This window comes from Coregonus clupeaformis, unplaced genomic scaffold (genome assembly GCF_020615455.1).
Source record: "Coregonus clupeaformis isolate EN_2021a unplaced genomic scaffold, ASM2061545v1 scaf1922, whole genome shotgun sequence".
NCBI lineage: Eukaryota > Metazoa > Chordata > Actinopteri > Salmoniformes > Salmonidae > Coregonus > Coregonus clupeaformis.
The window spans coordinates 43244-61558 of NW_025535376.1; the positions used below are offsets into that span (position 1 = coordinate 43244).

General features: G+C 42.2%; 1 protein-coding gene across 1 annotated transcript; it reads right to left on the bottom strand.

The window, feature by feature from the left end:
* Positions 1 to 7184: 7184 nt before the first annotated feature.
* LOC123487947 (zinc finger protein 239-like) lies at positions 7185 to 16892 on the bottom strand. The gene is made up of 3 exons (XM_045218942.1): positions 16858 to 16892; positions 16550 to 16727; positions 7185 to 8333 (listed from the first exon to the last, which is right to left on the bottom strand). Exons 1-3 carry the CDS (start codon positions 16858 to 16860, stop codon positions 7600 to 7602), a joined length of 915 nt encoding a protein of 304 aa, XP_045074877.1. The 5' UTR covers positions 16861 to 16892; the 3' UTR covers positions 7185 to 7599.
* Between the last annotated feature and the right edge of the window lie 1423 nt (positions 16893 to 18315).

Sequence of the window (18315 nt, forward strand, 5' to 3'; positions counted from 1 at the left end):
GAGATGTTTCTACAACTTGATTGGAGTCCACCTGTGGTAAGTTCAATTGATTGGACATGATTTGGAAAGGCACACACCTGTCTATATAAGGTCCCACAGTTAACAGTGCATGTCAGAGCAAAACCCAAGCCATGAGGTTGAAGGAATTGTCCATAGAGCGCTGAGACAGGATTGTGTCGAGTTACAGATCTGGGGAAGGGTACCAAAACATTTCTGCAGCATTGAAGGTCCCCAAGAACGTCATCCTTAAATGGAAGAAGTTTGGAACAACCAAGGCTCTTCCTAGAGCTGGCTGCGTGGCCAAACTGAGCAATCGGGGGAGAAGGGCCTTGGTCAGGGAGGTGACCAAGAACCCGATGGTCATTCTGAAAGAGATATAGAGTTCCTCTAGGGGAGAAACTTCCAGAAGGACAACCATCTCTGCAGCACTCCACCAATCAGGCCTTTATGGTGGAGTGGCCAGACTGAAGCCACTCCTCAGTAAAAGGCACATGACAGCCAACTTGGAGTTTGCCAAAAGGCACCTAAAGACTCTCAGACCATGAGAAACAAGATTCTCTGGTCTGATGAAACCAAGATTGAACTCTTTGGCCTGAATGCCAAGCGTCACGTCAGGAGGAAACCTGGCACCATCCCTACGGTGAAGCATGTTTTTCAGCGGCAGGGACTTGGAGACTAGTCAGGATTGAGGCAAAGATGAACGGAGCAAAGTACAGAGTGATCCTTGATGAAAACCTGCTCAACAGCACTCAGGACTTCAGACTGGGGCGAAGGTTCCCCTTCCAACAGGACAACGACCCTAAGCACACAGCAAAGAAAACGCAGTAGTGGCTTCAGGACAAGTCTCTGAATGTCCTTGAGTGGCCAAGCCAGAGCCCGGACTTGAACCCGATCTAACATCTCTGGAGAGACCTGAAAATAGCTCTGCAGCAAAGCTTCCCATCCAACCTGAGAGGATCTGCAGAGAAGAATGGGAGAAACTCCCCAAATACAGGTGTGACAAGCTTGTAGTATCATACCCAAGAAGACTTGAGGCTGTAATCGCTGCCAGTGGTGCTTCAACAAAGTACTGAGTAAAGGGTCTGAATACTTATGTAAATATGATAATTAGGTTTTTTATTTTTAATAAATTAGCTACAATTTCTAAAAACCAGTTTTTGCTTTGTCATTATGGGGATTGATGAGGATAAAAATAAAAATAAAAATTATAATAGAATAAGGATGTAACCAAAAATGTGGAAATAGTAAAGGGTTCTGAATACTTTCTGAAGGCACTGAAGGCCACTGTGTTCTTGGGGACCTTCAATGCTGCAGAAATGTTTTGGTACCCTTCCCCAGATCTGTGCCTCGACACAATCCTGTCTTGGAGCTTTAAGGACAATTCCTTTGACCTCAGGGCTTGGTTTCTGCTCTGACATGAACTGTCAACTGTGGGACCTTATATAGACAGGTGTGTGCCTTTCCAAATGATGTCCAATCAATTGAACTTACCACAGGTGGACTCCAATCAAGTTGTAGAAACATCTCAAGGATGATCAATGGAAGCAGGATGCACCTGAGCTCAATTTCGAGTCTCATAGCAAAGGGTCTGAATACTTATGTAAATAAGGTATTTCTGTTTTTTATTTTTAATGAATTTGCAAAAATTTCTAAAAGCCTGTTTTAGCTTTGTCATTATGGGGTATTGTGTGTAGATTGTGTGTAGATTGCTGAGGAAATTGTTCTATTTAATCTATTTTAGAATAAGGCTGTAAGGTAACAAAATGTGGAAAAAGTCAAGGGGTCTGAATACTTTCAGAAGGCACTGTTAGTGATTGAGGAGAGAGCCTAATTGCTATAATCTAATTAAAATAATTGACCCATAAGAGAACACATGACCAAAGCAAGTCGTGACTCATATAGAATTAAAACAACATTATTCTTAATGAGAAATATAAGCTAATAACCAAAGACATGAAAACTGGCGCCAACATTGTATTTAGCTTTCATTAGGCCAGGAAGGTCATTGAGAATAACAATAGACAATAGTTATTGTTGCTAGTTTAGAAATTTCAGACCTCTACATGCTTTGTAAGTAGGAAAACCTGCAAAATCGGCAGTGTATCAAATACTTGTTCTCCCCACTTTTGCAGTACCAGTCAAAAGTTTGGACACACCAACTCATTCAAGGGTTTTTCTTTATTTTTACTATTTTCTACATTGTATAATAATAGTGAAGACATCAAAACTATGAAATAACACATATGGAATCATGTAATAACCAAAAAAGTGTTAAACAAAATCAAAATATATTTTAGCCACCCTTTTCCTTGATAACAGCTTTGCACACTCTTGGCATTCTCTCAACCAGCTTCACCTGGAATGCTTTTCCAACAGTCTTGAAGGAGTTCCCACATATGCTGAGCACTTGTTGGCTGCTTTTCCTTCACTCTGTGGTCAAATCATCCCAAACCATCTCAATTGGGTTGAGGTGGAGTGATTGTGGAAAGTGATGGAGTGACTGATGCAGCACTCCATCACTTTCCTTCTTGGTCAAATAGCCCACACAGACTGGAGGTGTGTTGGGTCATTGTGCTGTTGAAAAACTAATTATAGTCCCACTAAGCCCAAACCAAATGGGATGGCGTATCGCTGCAGAATGCGATGGTAGCCATGCTGGTTAAGTGTGCCTTGAATTCTAAATAAATCACAGACAGTTTCACCAGCAAAGCACATTCACACCACCTCCTCCATGCTTCAAGGTGGGAACCACCCATGCAGAGATCATCCGTTCTCCTACTCTGTTTCACAGAGACACAGCGGTTGGAACTAAAAATCTCACATTTGGACTCATCAGACCAAAGGACAGATTTCCACCGGTCTAATGTCCATTGCTCGTGTTTCTTGGCCCAAGCAAATCTCTTCTTCTTATTGGTGTCCTTTAGTAGTGGTTTCTTTGCAGCAATTCGACCATGAAGGCCTGATTCACACAGCCTCCTCTGAACAGTTGATGTTGAGATGTGTGTGTTACTTGAACTCTGTAAAGCATTTATTTGGGCTGCAGTTTCTGAGGCTGGTAACTCTAATGAAATGATCCTCTGCAGCAGAGGTAACTATTTATTTCCTGTGGTGGGCCTCATTAGAGCCAGCTTCATCATAGCTCTTGATGTTTTTTGTGATTGACTGACCTTCATGTCTTTAAAGTAATGATGAACTGTCGTTTCTCTTTGCTTATTTGAGCTGTTCTTGCCATAATATGGACTTGGTCTTTTACCAAATAGGGCTATCTTCTGTATACCCCCCCCACCTTGTCACAACAAAACTGATTGGCTCAAAAGCATTAAGAAGGAAACAAATTCCACAAATTAACTTTTAACAAGGCACACCTGTTAATTGAACTGCATTCAATCACTCCTTACGAAGCTGGTTGAGAGAATGCCAAGAGTGTGCGAAGCTGTCATCAATGCAAAGGGTGGCTATTTGAAGAATCTCAAATATAAAATATATTTAGATTTGTTTAAAAGATTTTGGGTCACTACATGATTCCATATGTGTTATTTCATATTTTTGATGTCTTCACTATTATTCAAAAATTTAAAAAATAGTAAAAATGAAGAAAAACCCTTGAATGAGAAGGTGTCCAAACTTTTCTCTGGTAGTGTGTGTGTATATATACAGTGAGGGAAAAAAGTATTTGATCCCCTGCTGATTTTGTACGTTTGCCCACTGACAAAGACATGATCAGTCTATAATTTTAATGGTAGGTTTATTTGAACAGTGAGAGACAGAATAACAACAAAAAAATCCAGAAAAATGCATGTAAAAAATGTTACGCATTGATTTGCATTTTAATGAGGGAAATAAGTATTTGACCCCTCTGCAAAACATGACTTAGTACTTGGTGGCAAAACCCTTGTTGGCAATCACTGAGGTCAGACGTTTCTTGTAGTTGGCCATCAGGTTTGCACACATCTCAGGAGGGATTTTGTCCCACTCCTCTTTGCAGATCTTCTCCAAGCCATTAAAGTTTTGAGGCTGACGTTTGGCAACTCAAACCTCCTAATCTCAGCTTGTTACCTGTATAAAAGACACCTGTCCACAGAAGCAGTCAATCAATCAGATTCCAAACTCTCCACCATGGCCAAGACCAAAGAGCTCTCCAAGGATGTCAGGGACAAGATTGTAGACCTACACAAGGCTGGAATGGGCTACAAGACCATCACCAAGCAGCTTGGTGAGAAGGTGACAACAGTTGGTGCGATTATTCGCAAATGGAAGAAACACAAAAGAACTGTCAATCTCCCTATGCAAGATCTCACCTCGTGGAGTTGCAATGATCATGAGAACGGTGAGGAATCAGCCCAGAACTACATGGGAGGATCTTGTCAATGATCTCAAGGCAGCTGGGACCATAGTCACCAAGAAAACAATTGGTAACACAATACGCCGTGAAGGACTGAAATCCTGCAGCGCCCGCAAGGTCCCCCTGCTCAAGAAAGCACATATACAGGGCCGTCTGAAGTTTGCCAATGAACATCTGAATGATTCAGAGGAGAACTGGGTGGAAGTGTTGTGGTCAGATGAGACCAAAATCGAGCTCTTTGGCATCAACTCAACTCGCCGTGTTTGGAGGAGGAGGAATGCTGCCTATGACCCCAAGAACACCATCCCCACCGTCAAACATGGAGATGGAAACATTATGCTTAGGGGGTGTTTTTCTGCTAAGGGGATAGGACAACTTCACCGCATCAAAGGGATGATGGACGGGGCCATGTACCATCAAATCTTGGATGAGAACCACCTTCCCTCAGCCAGAGCATTGAAAATGGGTCGTGGATGGGTATTCCAGCATGACAATGACCCAAAACACACGGCCAAGGCAACAAAGGAGTGGCTCAAGAAGAAGCACATGAAGGTCCTGGAGTGGCCTAGCCAGTCTCCAGACCTTAACCCAATGAAAATCTGTGGAGGGAGCTGAAGGTTTGAGTTGCCAAACGTCAGCCTCGAAACCTTAATGACTTGGAGAAGATCTGCAAAGAGGAGTGGAACAAAATCCCTCCTGAGATGTGTGCAAACATGGTGGCCAACTACAAGAAACGTCTGACCTCTGTGATTGCCAATAAGGGTTTTGCCACCAAGTACTAAGTCATGTTTTGCAGAGGGGTCAAATACTTATTTCCCTCATTAAAATGCAAATGTCACCCGTCATTGGATTTAGATTGCCAGGTCAGTAAAAAATAAATATGTTGATGGCTTTTTGCAAATCCAATCAGTTTTCCACATTGATCTAACATCATCACATGGATTTTTTTTTTTGAAATGACGTGGAAACAACGTTTATTCAACCAGTGGGAGGCTTGTAAATGCCCCCAGGAAAGTCGAACGAGGAACTCTTCATTGAGACAATGATGAAACAGCAATCTGTGGGCGAGTTGTGGTGGATATTATAAAATAAGGATCTGCTGGAGTCTAAGTCAAACCAAGATTCTTTATTTCTGAGCTCAGAGAGAATAACAGAGTTACACAGTGCAGTGTAGACAGTATGAATTCCAAAGCATTGGGTGATGAGCACATATCTTTATAGTTTCCTGTTCCTGGGCAGGACTTTATTTATACAAGGACGCAGGTGCAAGCTGGTTCGCAACACAGTATGATACTCCCAAGAACAAGAGATTATAATAGGACAGTTTTCTCAAGGTTAGTCACATTCTCAGTTATGTGGACACATACAATTAAATTGTTCCATTACAGAGTCAGATAACATTTACAGTGGGGAAAAAAAGTATTTAGTCAGCCACCAATTGTGCAAGTTCTCCCACTTAAAAAGATGAGAGAGGCCTGTAATTTTCATCATAGGTACTCGTGAACTATGACAGACAAGATGAGAAAAATCACATTGTAGGATTTTTAATGAATTTATTTGCAGATTATGGTGGAAAATAAGTATTTGGTCAATAACAAAAGTTTCTCAATACTTTGTTATATACCCTTTGTTGGCAATGACACAGGTCAAACGTTTTCTGTAAGTCTTCACAAGGTTTTCACACACTGTTGCTGGTATTTTGGCCCAGTCCTCCATGCAGATCTCCTCTAGAGCAGTGATGATTTGGGGCTGTCGCTGGGCAACACGGACTTTCAACTCCCTCCAAAGATTTTCTATGGGGTTGAGATCTGGAGACTGGCTAATTACGAAGCCACTCCTTCGTTGCCCGGGCGGTGTGTTTGGGATCATTGTCATGCTGAAAGACCCAGCCAAGTTTCATCTTCAATGCCCTTGCTGATGGAAGGAGGTTTTCACTCAAAATCTCACGATACATGGCCCCATTCATTCTTACCTTTACACAGATCAGTCGTCCTGGTCCCTTTGCAGAAAAACAGCCCCAAAGCATGATGTTTCCACCCCCATGCTTGAATTTTTACCAAAAAGTTATATTTTGGTTTCATCTGACCATATGACATTCTCCCAATCCTCTTCTGGATCATCCAAATGCACTCTAGCAAACTTCAGACGGGCCTGGACATGTACTGGCTTAAGCAGGGGGACACGTCTGGCACTGCAGGATTTGAGTCCCTGGCGGCGTAGTGTGTTACTGATGGTAGGCTTTGTTACTTTGGTTCCAGCTCTCTGCAGGTCATTCACTAGGTCCCCCCGTGTGGTTCTGGGATTTTTGCTCACCGTTCTTGTGATCATTTTGACCCCACGGGGTGAGATCTTGCGTGGAGCCCCAGATCGAGGGAGATTATCAGTGGTCTTGTATGTCTTTCATTTCCTAATAATTGCTCCCACAGTTGATTTCTTCAAACCAAGCTGCTTACCTATTGCAGATTCAGTCTTCCCAGCCTGGTGCAGGTCTACAATTTTGTTTCTGGTGTCCTTTGACAGCTCTTTGGTCTTGGCCATATTAGAGTTTGGAGTGTGTCTGTTTGAGGTTGTGGACAGGTGTCTTTTATACTGATAACAAGTTCAAACAGGTGCCATTAATACAGGTAACGAGTGGAGGACAGAGGAGCCTCTTAAAGAAGAAGTTACAGGTCTGTGAGAGCCAGAAATCTTGCTTGTTTGTAGGTGACTAAATACTTATTTTCCACCATAATTTGCAAATAAATTCATTAAAAATCCTACAATGTGATTTTCTGGATTTTTTCTCTCTCAATTTGTCTGTCATAGTTGACGTGTACCTATGATGAAAATTTTAGGCCTCTCTTTTTAAGTGGGAGAAGTTGCACAATTGGTGGCTGACTAAATACTTTTTTCCCCCCACTCTATTTCATTAAATCATCAGTGGGCCAACAATGTAAACAATGAAGCAAATGCATCACATCCAAATATAATTTGATTATCTGTAGAGCTGGAGGAATGACACACCCAGATAAACACACACAGAGTTTAAAAAAGGACCATTTAAACACATGGAATCTGATCTACTCTATATTCAAACTGACAAGCTCTATGTTCAATTCATGTTTTCTAATAAAAACTTACAAATAAATGTTTAAGTATACTTTGTATACACAACCAAGTAAACACAATCTCAGTCAACAATATAAAGACAATGGGAGCAATGTGTATGTCCTCTGATGAACTTTAAGTCAATGTGATGTGAAATATCAACTTACACACTAGGATAAGTAATTATTCTCTCCTGTGTGTGTCCGCTCATGAGCTTTCATGTTTCCTAACTGGTTAAAACTCTTTCCACAATGGGAGCAGTGGTAAGGCTTCTCCATTGTGTGTATCCTCTCATGTCTTTTCAGGGTGTCCAACCAGCTAAAACTCTTTCCACACTGGGAGCAGTGGTAAGGCTTCTCCACTGTGTGTCCTTTCTGATGAGATTTCAGGTAGTCTAACCGTTTAAAACTCTTTCCACACTGGGAGCAATGGTATGGCTTCTCCTCTTTGTGTATTTGCTCATGAGCTTTCATGTTTCCTAAGTGGTTAAAACGCTTTCCACACTGGGCGCAATGGTGTGGCTTCGCTCCTGTGTGTGCCTTCTCATGTACTTTCAGGGTCTGTAAACGGACAAAACCCTTTCCACAATGGGAGCAGTGGTAAGGGTTCTCCCCTGTGTGTATTTGCTCATGAGATTTCAGGTAGTCTAACCGTTTAAAACTCTTTCCACACTGGGCGCAATGGTATGGCTTCTCTCCTTTGTGTATTTTCTCATGAGCTTTCATGTTTCCTAAGTTGTTAAAACTCTTTCCACACTGGGCGCAATGGTGTGGCTTCACTCCTGTGTGTGCCTTCTCATGTCTTTTCAGGCTTCCTAACTTGACAAACCTAGTTCCACACTGGGAGCAGAGGTGTCGTCTTGCTGGTTTGGACGTCTCTGATTCCTCCGACTTTGGTTTTTCTCCTGCCAAAGACAGTGTTTATTTAAAGAGAGACCTGAATGAAACCTCCACTTGATAAAACCACCTTGCTATGACATTTAATCCAAATCAGATCCCTCAATAACCTGAGGACAGTTTTGAAACATTTAATCAATTAAAACAATCTTGGTGTGATTTCAAAACAAATGATGTTGTAGAGCTTCCTGGTAATTACTGATACATTTTTATTCATTCTGTTTTATAAGTCAGAACACAAAAAACTAGACAGTTCTAGGACACTCAAGACACAGACATCTCTGGATTCCTATTGCGCAGCTGGTTGTAAATGTATAACCTTAATAGCTGTATGATACAGAATGAGACCTACACATTTCCTTCAACCTAAGATAAGTAATTTTGTGTGGAAGTCCCAAACTTCTTTTTTTTTTTACATTGGAGACAGACACAAAGCACATCAGTAACATCTCCCCATTGTCGAAAGAGTCCGACACTGCTGTTTAAATGGCAATTCTTCTGATTTAGACTATCACTAATGTCATGATATTTTGGATAAAGTCAAAAAGAATGTGAAATATTTTGTTCCTAAAAATATAAACGCAACATGTAAAGTGTTGGTCCCATGTTTCATGAGCTGAAATAAAAGATCCCAGAAATCCAAGAGCACTAAAGCTTATTTCTCTCAAATCTTGTGCACAAATTTGTTTACATCCTTGTTAGTGAACATTTCTCCTTTGCCAAGATAATCCATCCACCTGACAGGTGTGGCATATCAAGAAACTGATTAAACAGCATGATCATTACAAGGGTGCATCTTGTGCTGGGGACAATAAAAGGCCATTAAAATATGCAATTGTGTCACACAATGCCACAGATGTCTCAAGTTTTGAGGGAGTGTGCAATTGGCATGCTGACTGCAGGAATATCCACTGGAGATGTTACTCCGTCTTTTTAGAGAATTTGGCAGTGCATCCAACCGGCCTCACAACCGTAGACCACGTATAACAACGCCATCCCAGGACCTCCATATCGTCTGAGACCAGCCATCCTGACAGCTGATGAAACTGAGGATAATTTCTCTCTGTAATACAGCCCTTTTGTGGGGAAAAATGTATTCTGATTGGCTGGCCCACCAATGGCTGCGTTCCTGCCCAGTCATGTTAAGTCCATAGATAAGTGCCTAATGAATTTATTTACATTGACTGATTTGCTTATATCAAGGCTGCCCAACCCCCCTCTTCCTGGAGATGTATCGTCCTGTGGGTTATCAGTCCAGCTCTAATTTAACACACCTGATTCTACTTATTAGCTGCTCAACAAGACCTTAACAAGCTGAATCAGATATGCTAAATTAGAGTTGGACTGAAAACCTACAGGAAGAGGGTTGGGCAGCCCTGGCTTATATGAACTGTAAATCGTTGAAATTGTTGCGTTTATATTTTTGTTTAGGTTTTAGAACACCTACTTATTCAAGGGTCTTTCTTTATTTTGACTATTTCCTACATTGTAGAATAATAGTGAAGACATCAAAACTATGAAATAATACATATGGAATCATGTAGTAACCAAAAAAGTGTTAAACAAATATATTATATACAGTGGGGAGAACAAGTATTTGATACACTGCCGATTTTGCAGGTTTTCCTACTTACAAAGCATGTAGAGGTCTGTAATTTCTATCATAGGTACACTTCAACTGTGAGAGACAATCTAAAACAAAAATCCAGAAAATCACATTATATGATAATTAAGTAATTAATTTGCATTTTATTGCATGACATAAGTATTTAATACATCAGAAAAGCAAAACTTAATATTTGGTACAGAAACCTTTGTTTGCAATTACAGAGATCATACGTTTCCTGTAGGTCTTGACCAGGTTTGCACACACTGCAGCAGGGATTTTGGCCCACTCCTCCATACAGACGTTCTCCAGATCCTTCAGGTTTCGGGGCTGTCGCTGGGCAATACAGACTTTCAGCTCCCTACAAAGATGTTCTATTGGGTTCAGGTCTGGAGACTGGCTAGGCCACTCCAGGACCTTGAGATGCTTCTTACGGAGCCACTCCTTAGTTGCCCTGGCTGTGTGTTTCGGGTCGTTGTCATGCTGGAAGACCCAGCCACGACCCATCTTCAATGCTCTTACTGAGGGAAGGAGGTTGTTGGCCAAGATCTCGCGATACATGGCCCCATCCATCCTCCCCTCAATACGGGGCCGTCTTCCTGTCCCCTTTGCAGAAAAGCATCCCCAAAGAATGATGTTTCCACCTCCATGCTTCACGGTTGGGATGGTGTTCTTGGGGTTGTACTCATCCTTCTTCTTCCTCCAAACACAGCGAGTGGAGTTTAGACCAAAAAGCTCTATTTCTGTCTCATCAGACCACATGACCTTCTCCCATTCCTCCTCTGGATCATCCAGATGGTCATTGGCAAATTTCAGACGGCCTGGACATGCGCTGGTAGGGGGACCTTGCGTGCGCTGCAGGATTTTAATCCATGATGGCGTAGTGTGTTACTAATGGTTTTCTTTGAGACTGTGGTCCCAGCTCTCTTCAGGTCATTGACCAGGTCCTGCCGTGTAGTTCTAGGCTGATCCCTCACCTTCCTCATGATCATTGATGCCCCACGAGGTGAGATCTTGCATGGAGCCCCAGACCAAGGGTGAATGACCATCATCTTGAACTTCTTCCATTTTCTAATAATTGTGCCAACAGTTGTTGCCTTCTCACCAAGCTGCTTGCCTATTGTCCTGTAGCCCATCACAGCCTTGTGCAGGTCTACAATTTTATCCCTGATGTCCTTACACAGCTCTCTGGTCTTGGCCATTGTGGAGAGGTTGGAGTCTGTTTGATTGAGTGTGTGGACAGGTGTCTTTTATACAGGTAACGAGTTCAAACAGGTGCAGTTAATACAGGTAATGAGTGGAGAACAGGAGGGCTTCTTAAAGAAAAACTAACAGGTCTGTGAGAGCCGGAATTCTTACTGGTTGGTAGGTGATCAAATACTTATGTCATGCAATAAAATGCAAATTAATTACTTAAAAATCATACAATGTGATTTTCTGGATTTTTGTTTTAGATTCTGTCTCTCACAGTTGAAGTGTACCTATGATAACAATTACAGACCTCTACATGCTTTGTAAGTAAGAAAACCTGCAAAATCGACAGTGTATCAAATACTTGTTCTCCCCACTGTATTTGAGATTCTTCAAATAGCCACCCTTTGCCTTGATGACAGCTTTGCACACTATGGCAAGGTCAAGGGGTCTGAAGTATGAAAAGGTTAATTCATTCAGATGTCATGAATTAACTATGATATCATCATATTTGTATATGTTTTATTGATCGAAAAAAGTTTATTTCTCAGACATAAATAAACAATTCCAGGTGAAAGCCAAAGGCCATAGCTTTAATAAAATAACAAATTAACTGGCAAAGCAGCAGAGCGAGGCCCGCATTCAGCAACGTCACGTGATACGTGTTTGAAGCTGTTTCAGTACAGCACTACAGGGAGAGAGGGCACTCCACTGGACTAGTTTCACAGTATGGAATCACTTCAGAGTTTCTGGATTTTGGGTAAACGTCTCCTTTAAAGCATCATTGAGAAATAATTAATTGAAGTTGGAACATTTGTAGACTAGCGGTTAAGAGTGTTGGGCCAGTAACCGAAAGGTCACTGGTTCGAATCCCCACGCCCGCATGGTGGAAAGGTCTGCCGTTCTGCACTTGAGCAAAGCAGTTATCCCCCAACAACAACTTTTCCTCGGACGCGGATGACGTGGAACGTCGATTAAGGCAGCCCCCGCACCTCTCTGATTCAGATGTGTTGGGTTAAATGAGGAAGACACATTTAGAGTGAATGCATTCAGCTGTGACTGACTAGATATCCCCTTTACTTTCCATTTTCATCCCAGTCCTCCTTTAAGACTCCATGTTTCATCATTAGATGCTACAGTCCTCCTTTAAGACTCCATAATGTTTCATCATTAGATGCTACAGTCCTCCTTTAAGACTCCATAATGTTTCATCATTAGACGCTACAGTCCTCATTTAAGAATCAAAATTGAACTAATCTTGAGTTTTGTTTGCCTGTAGACCACACTATTTATCAAGAGTGTTTTCATCTATATTTTTCGTAGATGTCTGTTTACCACCACAAACCGATGCTGGCACTAAGACGGCACTCAACCACCTGTATAGTGCAGGGAAACTTACATACGTTTTATGTCATTTCTACAAGCATGTCACATGTGCAACCAGAGGAAATAAAACTCTAGACCACCTTTACTCCACACACAGAGACGCGTACAAAGCTCTTGCTCGCCCTCCATTTGGCAAATCTCACCATAACTCCATCCTCCTGATTCCTGCTTACAAGCAAAAACTAAAGCAGGAAGTACCAGTGACTTGCTCAATAAGGAAGTGGTCAGAGGACACAGATGCTAAGCTACAGGACTGTTTTGATAGCACAGACTGGAATATGTTTGGGGATTATTCCGATAGCATTGTGGGTTACACCACATCAGTCACTGGCTTCATCAATAAGTGCATCGATGACGTCGTCCCCACAGAGACCATACGCACCCCAACAAGAAGCAATGGATTACAGGCAACATTCTCCCTGAGCTAAAGGGTAGAGCTGCCGTTTTCAAGGAGAAGGACTCTAACCCGGACGTTTATAAGAAATCCTGCAATGCCCTCTGACGAACCATCAAACAGGCAAAGTGTCAATACAGGACTAAGATTGAATCATACTACACCGGCTCCGATGCTCGTCGGATGTGGCAGGGCTTGCAAACTATTACGGACTACAAAGGGAAGCACAGCCGCGAGCTGCCCAGTGACACGAGCCTACCAGACGAGCTAAATGACTTATAAGCTCGCTTCGAGGCAAGCAACACTGAAGCATGCATGAGAGCATCAGCTGTTCCGGTGATTGTGTGATCACGCTCCCTGCAGCCAATGTGAGTAAGACCTTTAAACAGGTCAACATTCACAAGACCGCAGGGCAAGATGGATTACCAGGACGTATACTCTGAGCATGCGCTGACCAACTGGCAAGTGTCTTCACTGACATTTTCAACCTGTCCCTGACCGAGTCCATAATACCAACATGTTTCAAGCAGATCACCATAGTCCCTGTGCCCAAGAACGCCAAGGTAACCTGCCTAAATGACTACCGACCCGTAGCACTCACGTCTGTAGAAATAAAGTGCTTTGAAAGGCTTGTCATGGCTCACATCAACACCATTATCCCAGAAATCCTAGACCCACTCCAATTTGCATACCGCCCCAAAAGATCCACAGATGGTGCAATCTCTATTGCACTCCACACTGTCCTTTCCCACCTGGACAAAAGGAACACCTACGTGAGAATGCTATTCATTGACTACAGCTCAGCGTTCAACACCATAGTGCCCTCAAAGCTGATCACTAAGCTAAGTAACCTGGGACTTAACACCTCCCTCTGCAAATGGATCCTGGACTTCCTGATGGGCCGCCCCCAGGTGGTAAGGGTAGGCAACAACACATCTGCCACGCTGATGCTCAACACAGGGGCCACTCAGGGGTGCGTGCTTAGTCCCCTCCTGTACTCCCTTTTCATCCATGACTGCATGGCCAAGCACGACTTCAACACAATCATTAAGTTTGCTGACGACACAACAGTGGTAGGCCTGATCACTGACAACGATGAGACAGCCTATAGGGAGGAGGTCAGAGACCTGCCAGTGTGGTGCCAGGATAACAACCTCTCCCTCAACGTGACCAAGACAAAGGAGATGATTGTGGACTACAGAAAAAGGAGGACTGAGCACACCCCCATTCTCATCGACGGGGCTATAGTGGAGCAGGTTGAGAGCTTCAAGTTCCTTGGTGTCCACATCACCAAAAAACTATAATGGTACAAACACACCAAGACAGTCGTGAAGAGGGCACGACAACGCCTACTCCCCCTCAAGAGACTGAAAATATTTGGCATGTGTACTCAGACCCTCAAAAAGTTATACAGCTGCACCATAGCGAGCATCCTGACTAGTTGCATCACGGCAACTGCTCGGCCTCCGACCACAAGGCACCACAGAGGGTAGTGCGTTTGACCCAGTACATCACTGGGGCCAAGCTTCCTGCCATCCAGGACCTCTATACCAGGCGGTGTCAGAGGAAGGCCCAAAAATTGCAAAGGACTCCAGCCAGCCTAGTCATACACTGTTCTCTCTCCTACCGCACGGCAAGCGGTACCGGAGCACCAAGTCAAGGTAAAAAAAGGTGTCTTAACAGATTCTACCCCCAAGCCATAAGACTCTTGAACAGTTAATCAAATTGCTACCTGGACTATTTGCATTGTTCCCACCCCACCCCCATTTTTACGCTGCTGCTACTCTGTTTATTATCCATGCATAGTCACTTTACCTCTACCTACATGTACATATTACCTCAATTACCTCGACTAACCGGTGCCCCCGCACATTGACTCTGTACAGGAACCCCCTGTATATTGCCTCGCTACTGTTATTTTATTGTTGCTCCTTAATTATTTGCTATATTTCTTTTTTCTTTCTTAAAACTGAATTGTTGGTTAAGGGCTTGTAAGTATTTCACTGTAAAGTCTACACCTGTTGTATTCGGCGCATGTGACAAATAACATTGGATTTGTTCTAGAATATTGTAAAGATAGGGGGGTGACTGGGACAGGCAAGGTAACATCCATAATGTTTTTAGGAAAAGTTTTTGTAAAACATGCACCATACATCAGATCATCTTGAAACTTTCTTTCTAAATCTAACTTTCATCAAGGTTTTATATAGTCTATTGGTTTCTCTCTTTTCATTGGCAGAATCCTTTTTCAGTGTTATGATATTCATAACATCCATATCCACCAGTCTATCTTCATGTCAACTAACAGAACTGTCTACTGTGGTGGAAATATACAGTTGAGGTCAGAATTTTACATACACTTAGGTTGGAGTCATTAAAAATCATTTTTCAACCACTCCACAAATTTCTTATTAACAAACTATAGTTTTGGCAAGTCGGTTAGGACATCTACTTTGTGCATGACACAAGTCATTTTTCCAACAATTGCTTACAGACAGATTATTTCACTTATAATTCAGTGTATCACAATTCCAGTGGGACAGAAATTTACATACACTAAGTTGACTGTGCCTTTAAACAGCTTGGAAAATTCCAGAAAATGATGTCATGGCTTTAGAAGCTTCTGATAGGCTAATTAAAATCATTTGAGTCAATTGGAGGTGTACCTGTGGATGTATTTCCAGGCCTACCTTCAAACTCAGTGCCTCTTTGCTTGACATCATGGGAAAATGAAAAGAAATCAGCCAACACCTCAGAAAAAAATTGTAGACCTCCACAAGTCTGGTTCATCCTTAGGAGCAATTTCCAAACACCTGAAGGTACCACGTTCATCTGTACAAACAATAGTGCGCAAGTATAAACACCATGGGACCACGCAGCCGTCATACCGCTCAGGAAGGAGACGCGTTCTGTCTCCTCGAGATGAATGTACTTTGGTGCGAAAAGTGCAAAGAAAATCCCAGAAAAACAGCAAAGGACCTTGTGAAGATGCTGGAGGAAACAGGTACAAAAGTATCTATATCCACAGTAAAACGAGTCCTATATCAACATAACAAAAGTTAGTGAGTGCATACATTTTTTTCTTCTTCTCATACTGGCCCCCCGTAGGAATCGTACCCACAACCCTGGCGTTGCAAGCGCCATGATCTACCAACTGAGCTACACTTCCCCAACTTATTGTGGGAAGCTTGTGGAAGGCTACCCGAAACGTTTGACCCAAGTTAAATAATTGAAAGGCAATGCTACCAAATACTAATTGAGTGTATGTAAACTTCTGACCCACTGGGAATGTGATGAAATAAATAAAAGCTGAAATACATCATTCTCTCTACTATTATTCGGACATTTCACATTCTTAAAATAAAGTGGTGATCCTAACTGACCTAAAACAGGGAATTTTTTCTAGGATTAAATGTCAGGAATTGTGAAAAACTGAGTTTAAATGTATTTGGCTAAGGTGTATGTAAACTTCCGACTTCAACTGTACCAGTTTATTGTCATCTCAACAAACATAACTCTGCTGGTTGTCCTGGTAACAGATACAAGTCTATCTTCATGTCAACTAACATAACTCTGCTGGTTGTCCTGGTAACAGATACCAGTGGGCAGATCTATTTTATTTGTTCAAACTAAACTACAGCACTTACTTTGATGAGTCAAATCTGCTCCTTTCTTCTCTTCTCCTCCTCTCACAGTTCCACTCAGCCCCGTTGTTTTCCTGCAGTCCACCAGCCGCACAGACAACCTCTTCAGACCCAACAGTAAGGTGCTACTGGGAGAGGTACGACACGGGGACTCTGGGAGGGCGGAAGGGCTAGCGTTGTCCTGGTAACCATATAGAGGGGACACAGACACATATCATTATGGATGCTGATGTCACTGTTGTCATAAAGTGCTTTACAGAAACCCAGCCCCCGATGGAGCAAGCTGTATGCTAGACCAGACCAAGCTGTACCATCTGGTGTTCTGATCTGGAGAGACTCTTCTCTGCCTCGTCAGCATCAGGATGTTGTTGAGGCTCCCCAGAGGATCCATGATAGTCATGTCTCTCTCCTGTGTGAACGAGAACATCAAACAGATGGTAAACTTATGATCTATTACAATCATAGGGTCTTACAAGAGACATGAATATGTCTAAACAGGGCTTTAAATTGTCGCTTTCATTGTGCATTTATGAAATATTGTTTGATGCAAATATAAAAGGGTCTTTCCACGAAATGGGTGCCCTTTGATATTTTAAATAGAAATTATGCACCAGTATTGAATTTTAAAAGCCTGTTATATTAGATGAAGTACACTTTAATGTAGACCAACATGGATAATTCAATAAATCTAATTTAAAAGTCCAAAAATATATGTACCAATTGCAGATTGCCCCTTAAACAATACCTACAGTACTGAACAACATATTCAAGTGTAGAACTTCAGTAGAATGCCCCTTTAAAACCCCACATTAGTTCAAGAACTGCATAGTTTGTGCCCCTGTTTTAAAGACAGTACTCACTGGTGTTAATCGGATCTTCAGGCTCCTCCTCCTCCTTTTTCACTCCCAAAACGGCTTCCTGCTCCTCTTTTATTGAGATAGCCTCCTCTTCCTCTTTTACTCCAAAAGGTTCTTCCTCTTCTTTCACTACATTATCTTCTTTCAATGTTATGGCATCGTCCTCCTTTTTGATTATGAAAGCTTTTACCTTCTCCTCTTCCACTCTGACAACCTCTTCCCCATCTTCCTCTTTCACTGTAATATCATCCTCTTCTTCTTTCAATGTGATAGCCTCCTCTTCCTCCTTTTTCATTCTGAAAGCTTCTTTCTCCGTCTAGTTTAGTGAGCTCAAGCTCCGGGCGATTAACCTAGTGCAGTATCAATTTACCACATTTGATAATTTAACAAGCAAATTACGTTTAAATGAACTAGTAGACACGTAAACATAATGATGTGCTAAACACTAAGATTAAATAAACCAGATTGGTCTAAAGACCTTCAATGTTTCGACTTTATGTTCGCTAGCAAACTACCGCCTGGTTGAATCAGCAGCCTTTTGTCGCTGTTGAAAAAGCCTCCCGTCCCGTCCACTAGATTACACGTCACACAAGAAGCATCACCTGAAAGTCTCACATCGTCATCTGCTGACTGGAGTGGGTAATGCAGATTGAAAAAATAATGACGAGGCAGGCATATTCCAAACTGTGTAGCTGTTAGAGATTATGATAATGGTAACCATCTTCTGGTTGATGGAAAAGCTTTCCCAAAAACCTTGTGTCGTATCGGGTGAATGGTGGCAATCATTGCTGATAAAGAAAGGAGTCCGCTCATACTGAATCCTTGATCATAAGTTTATTCAGATCACAAGCTTTCAGCATAAGTGACAGATGACATGACATCCGGAGAGCGACGCCTCAGAATGGCTGCTCT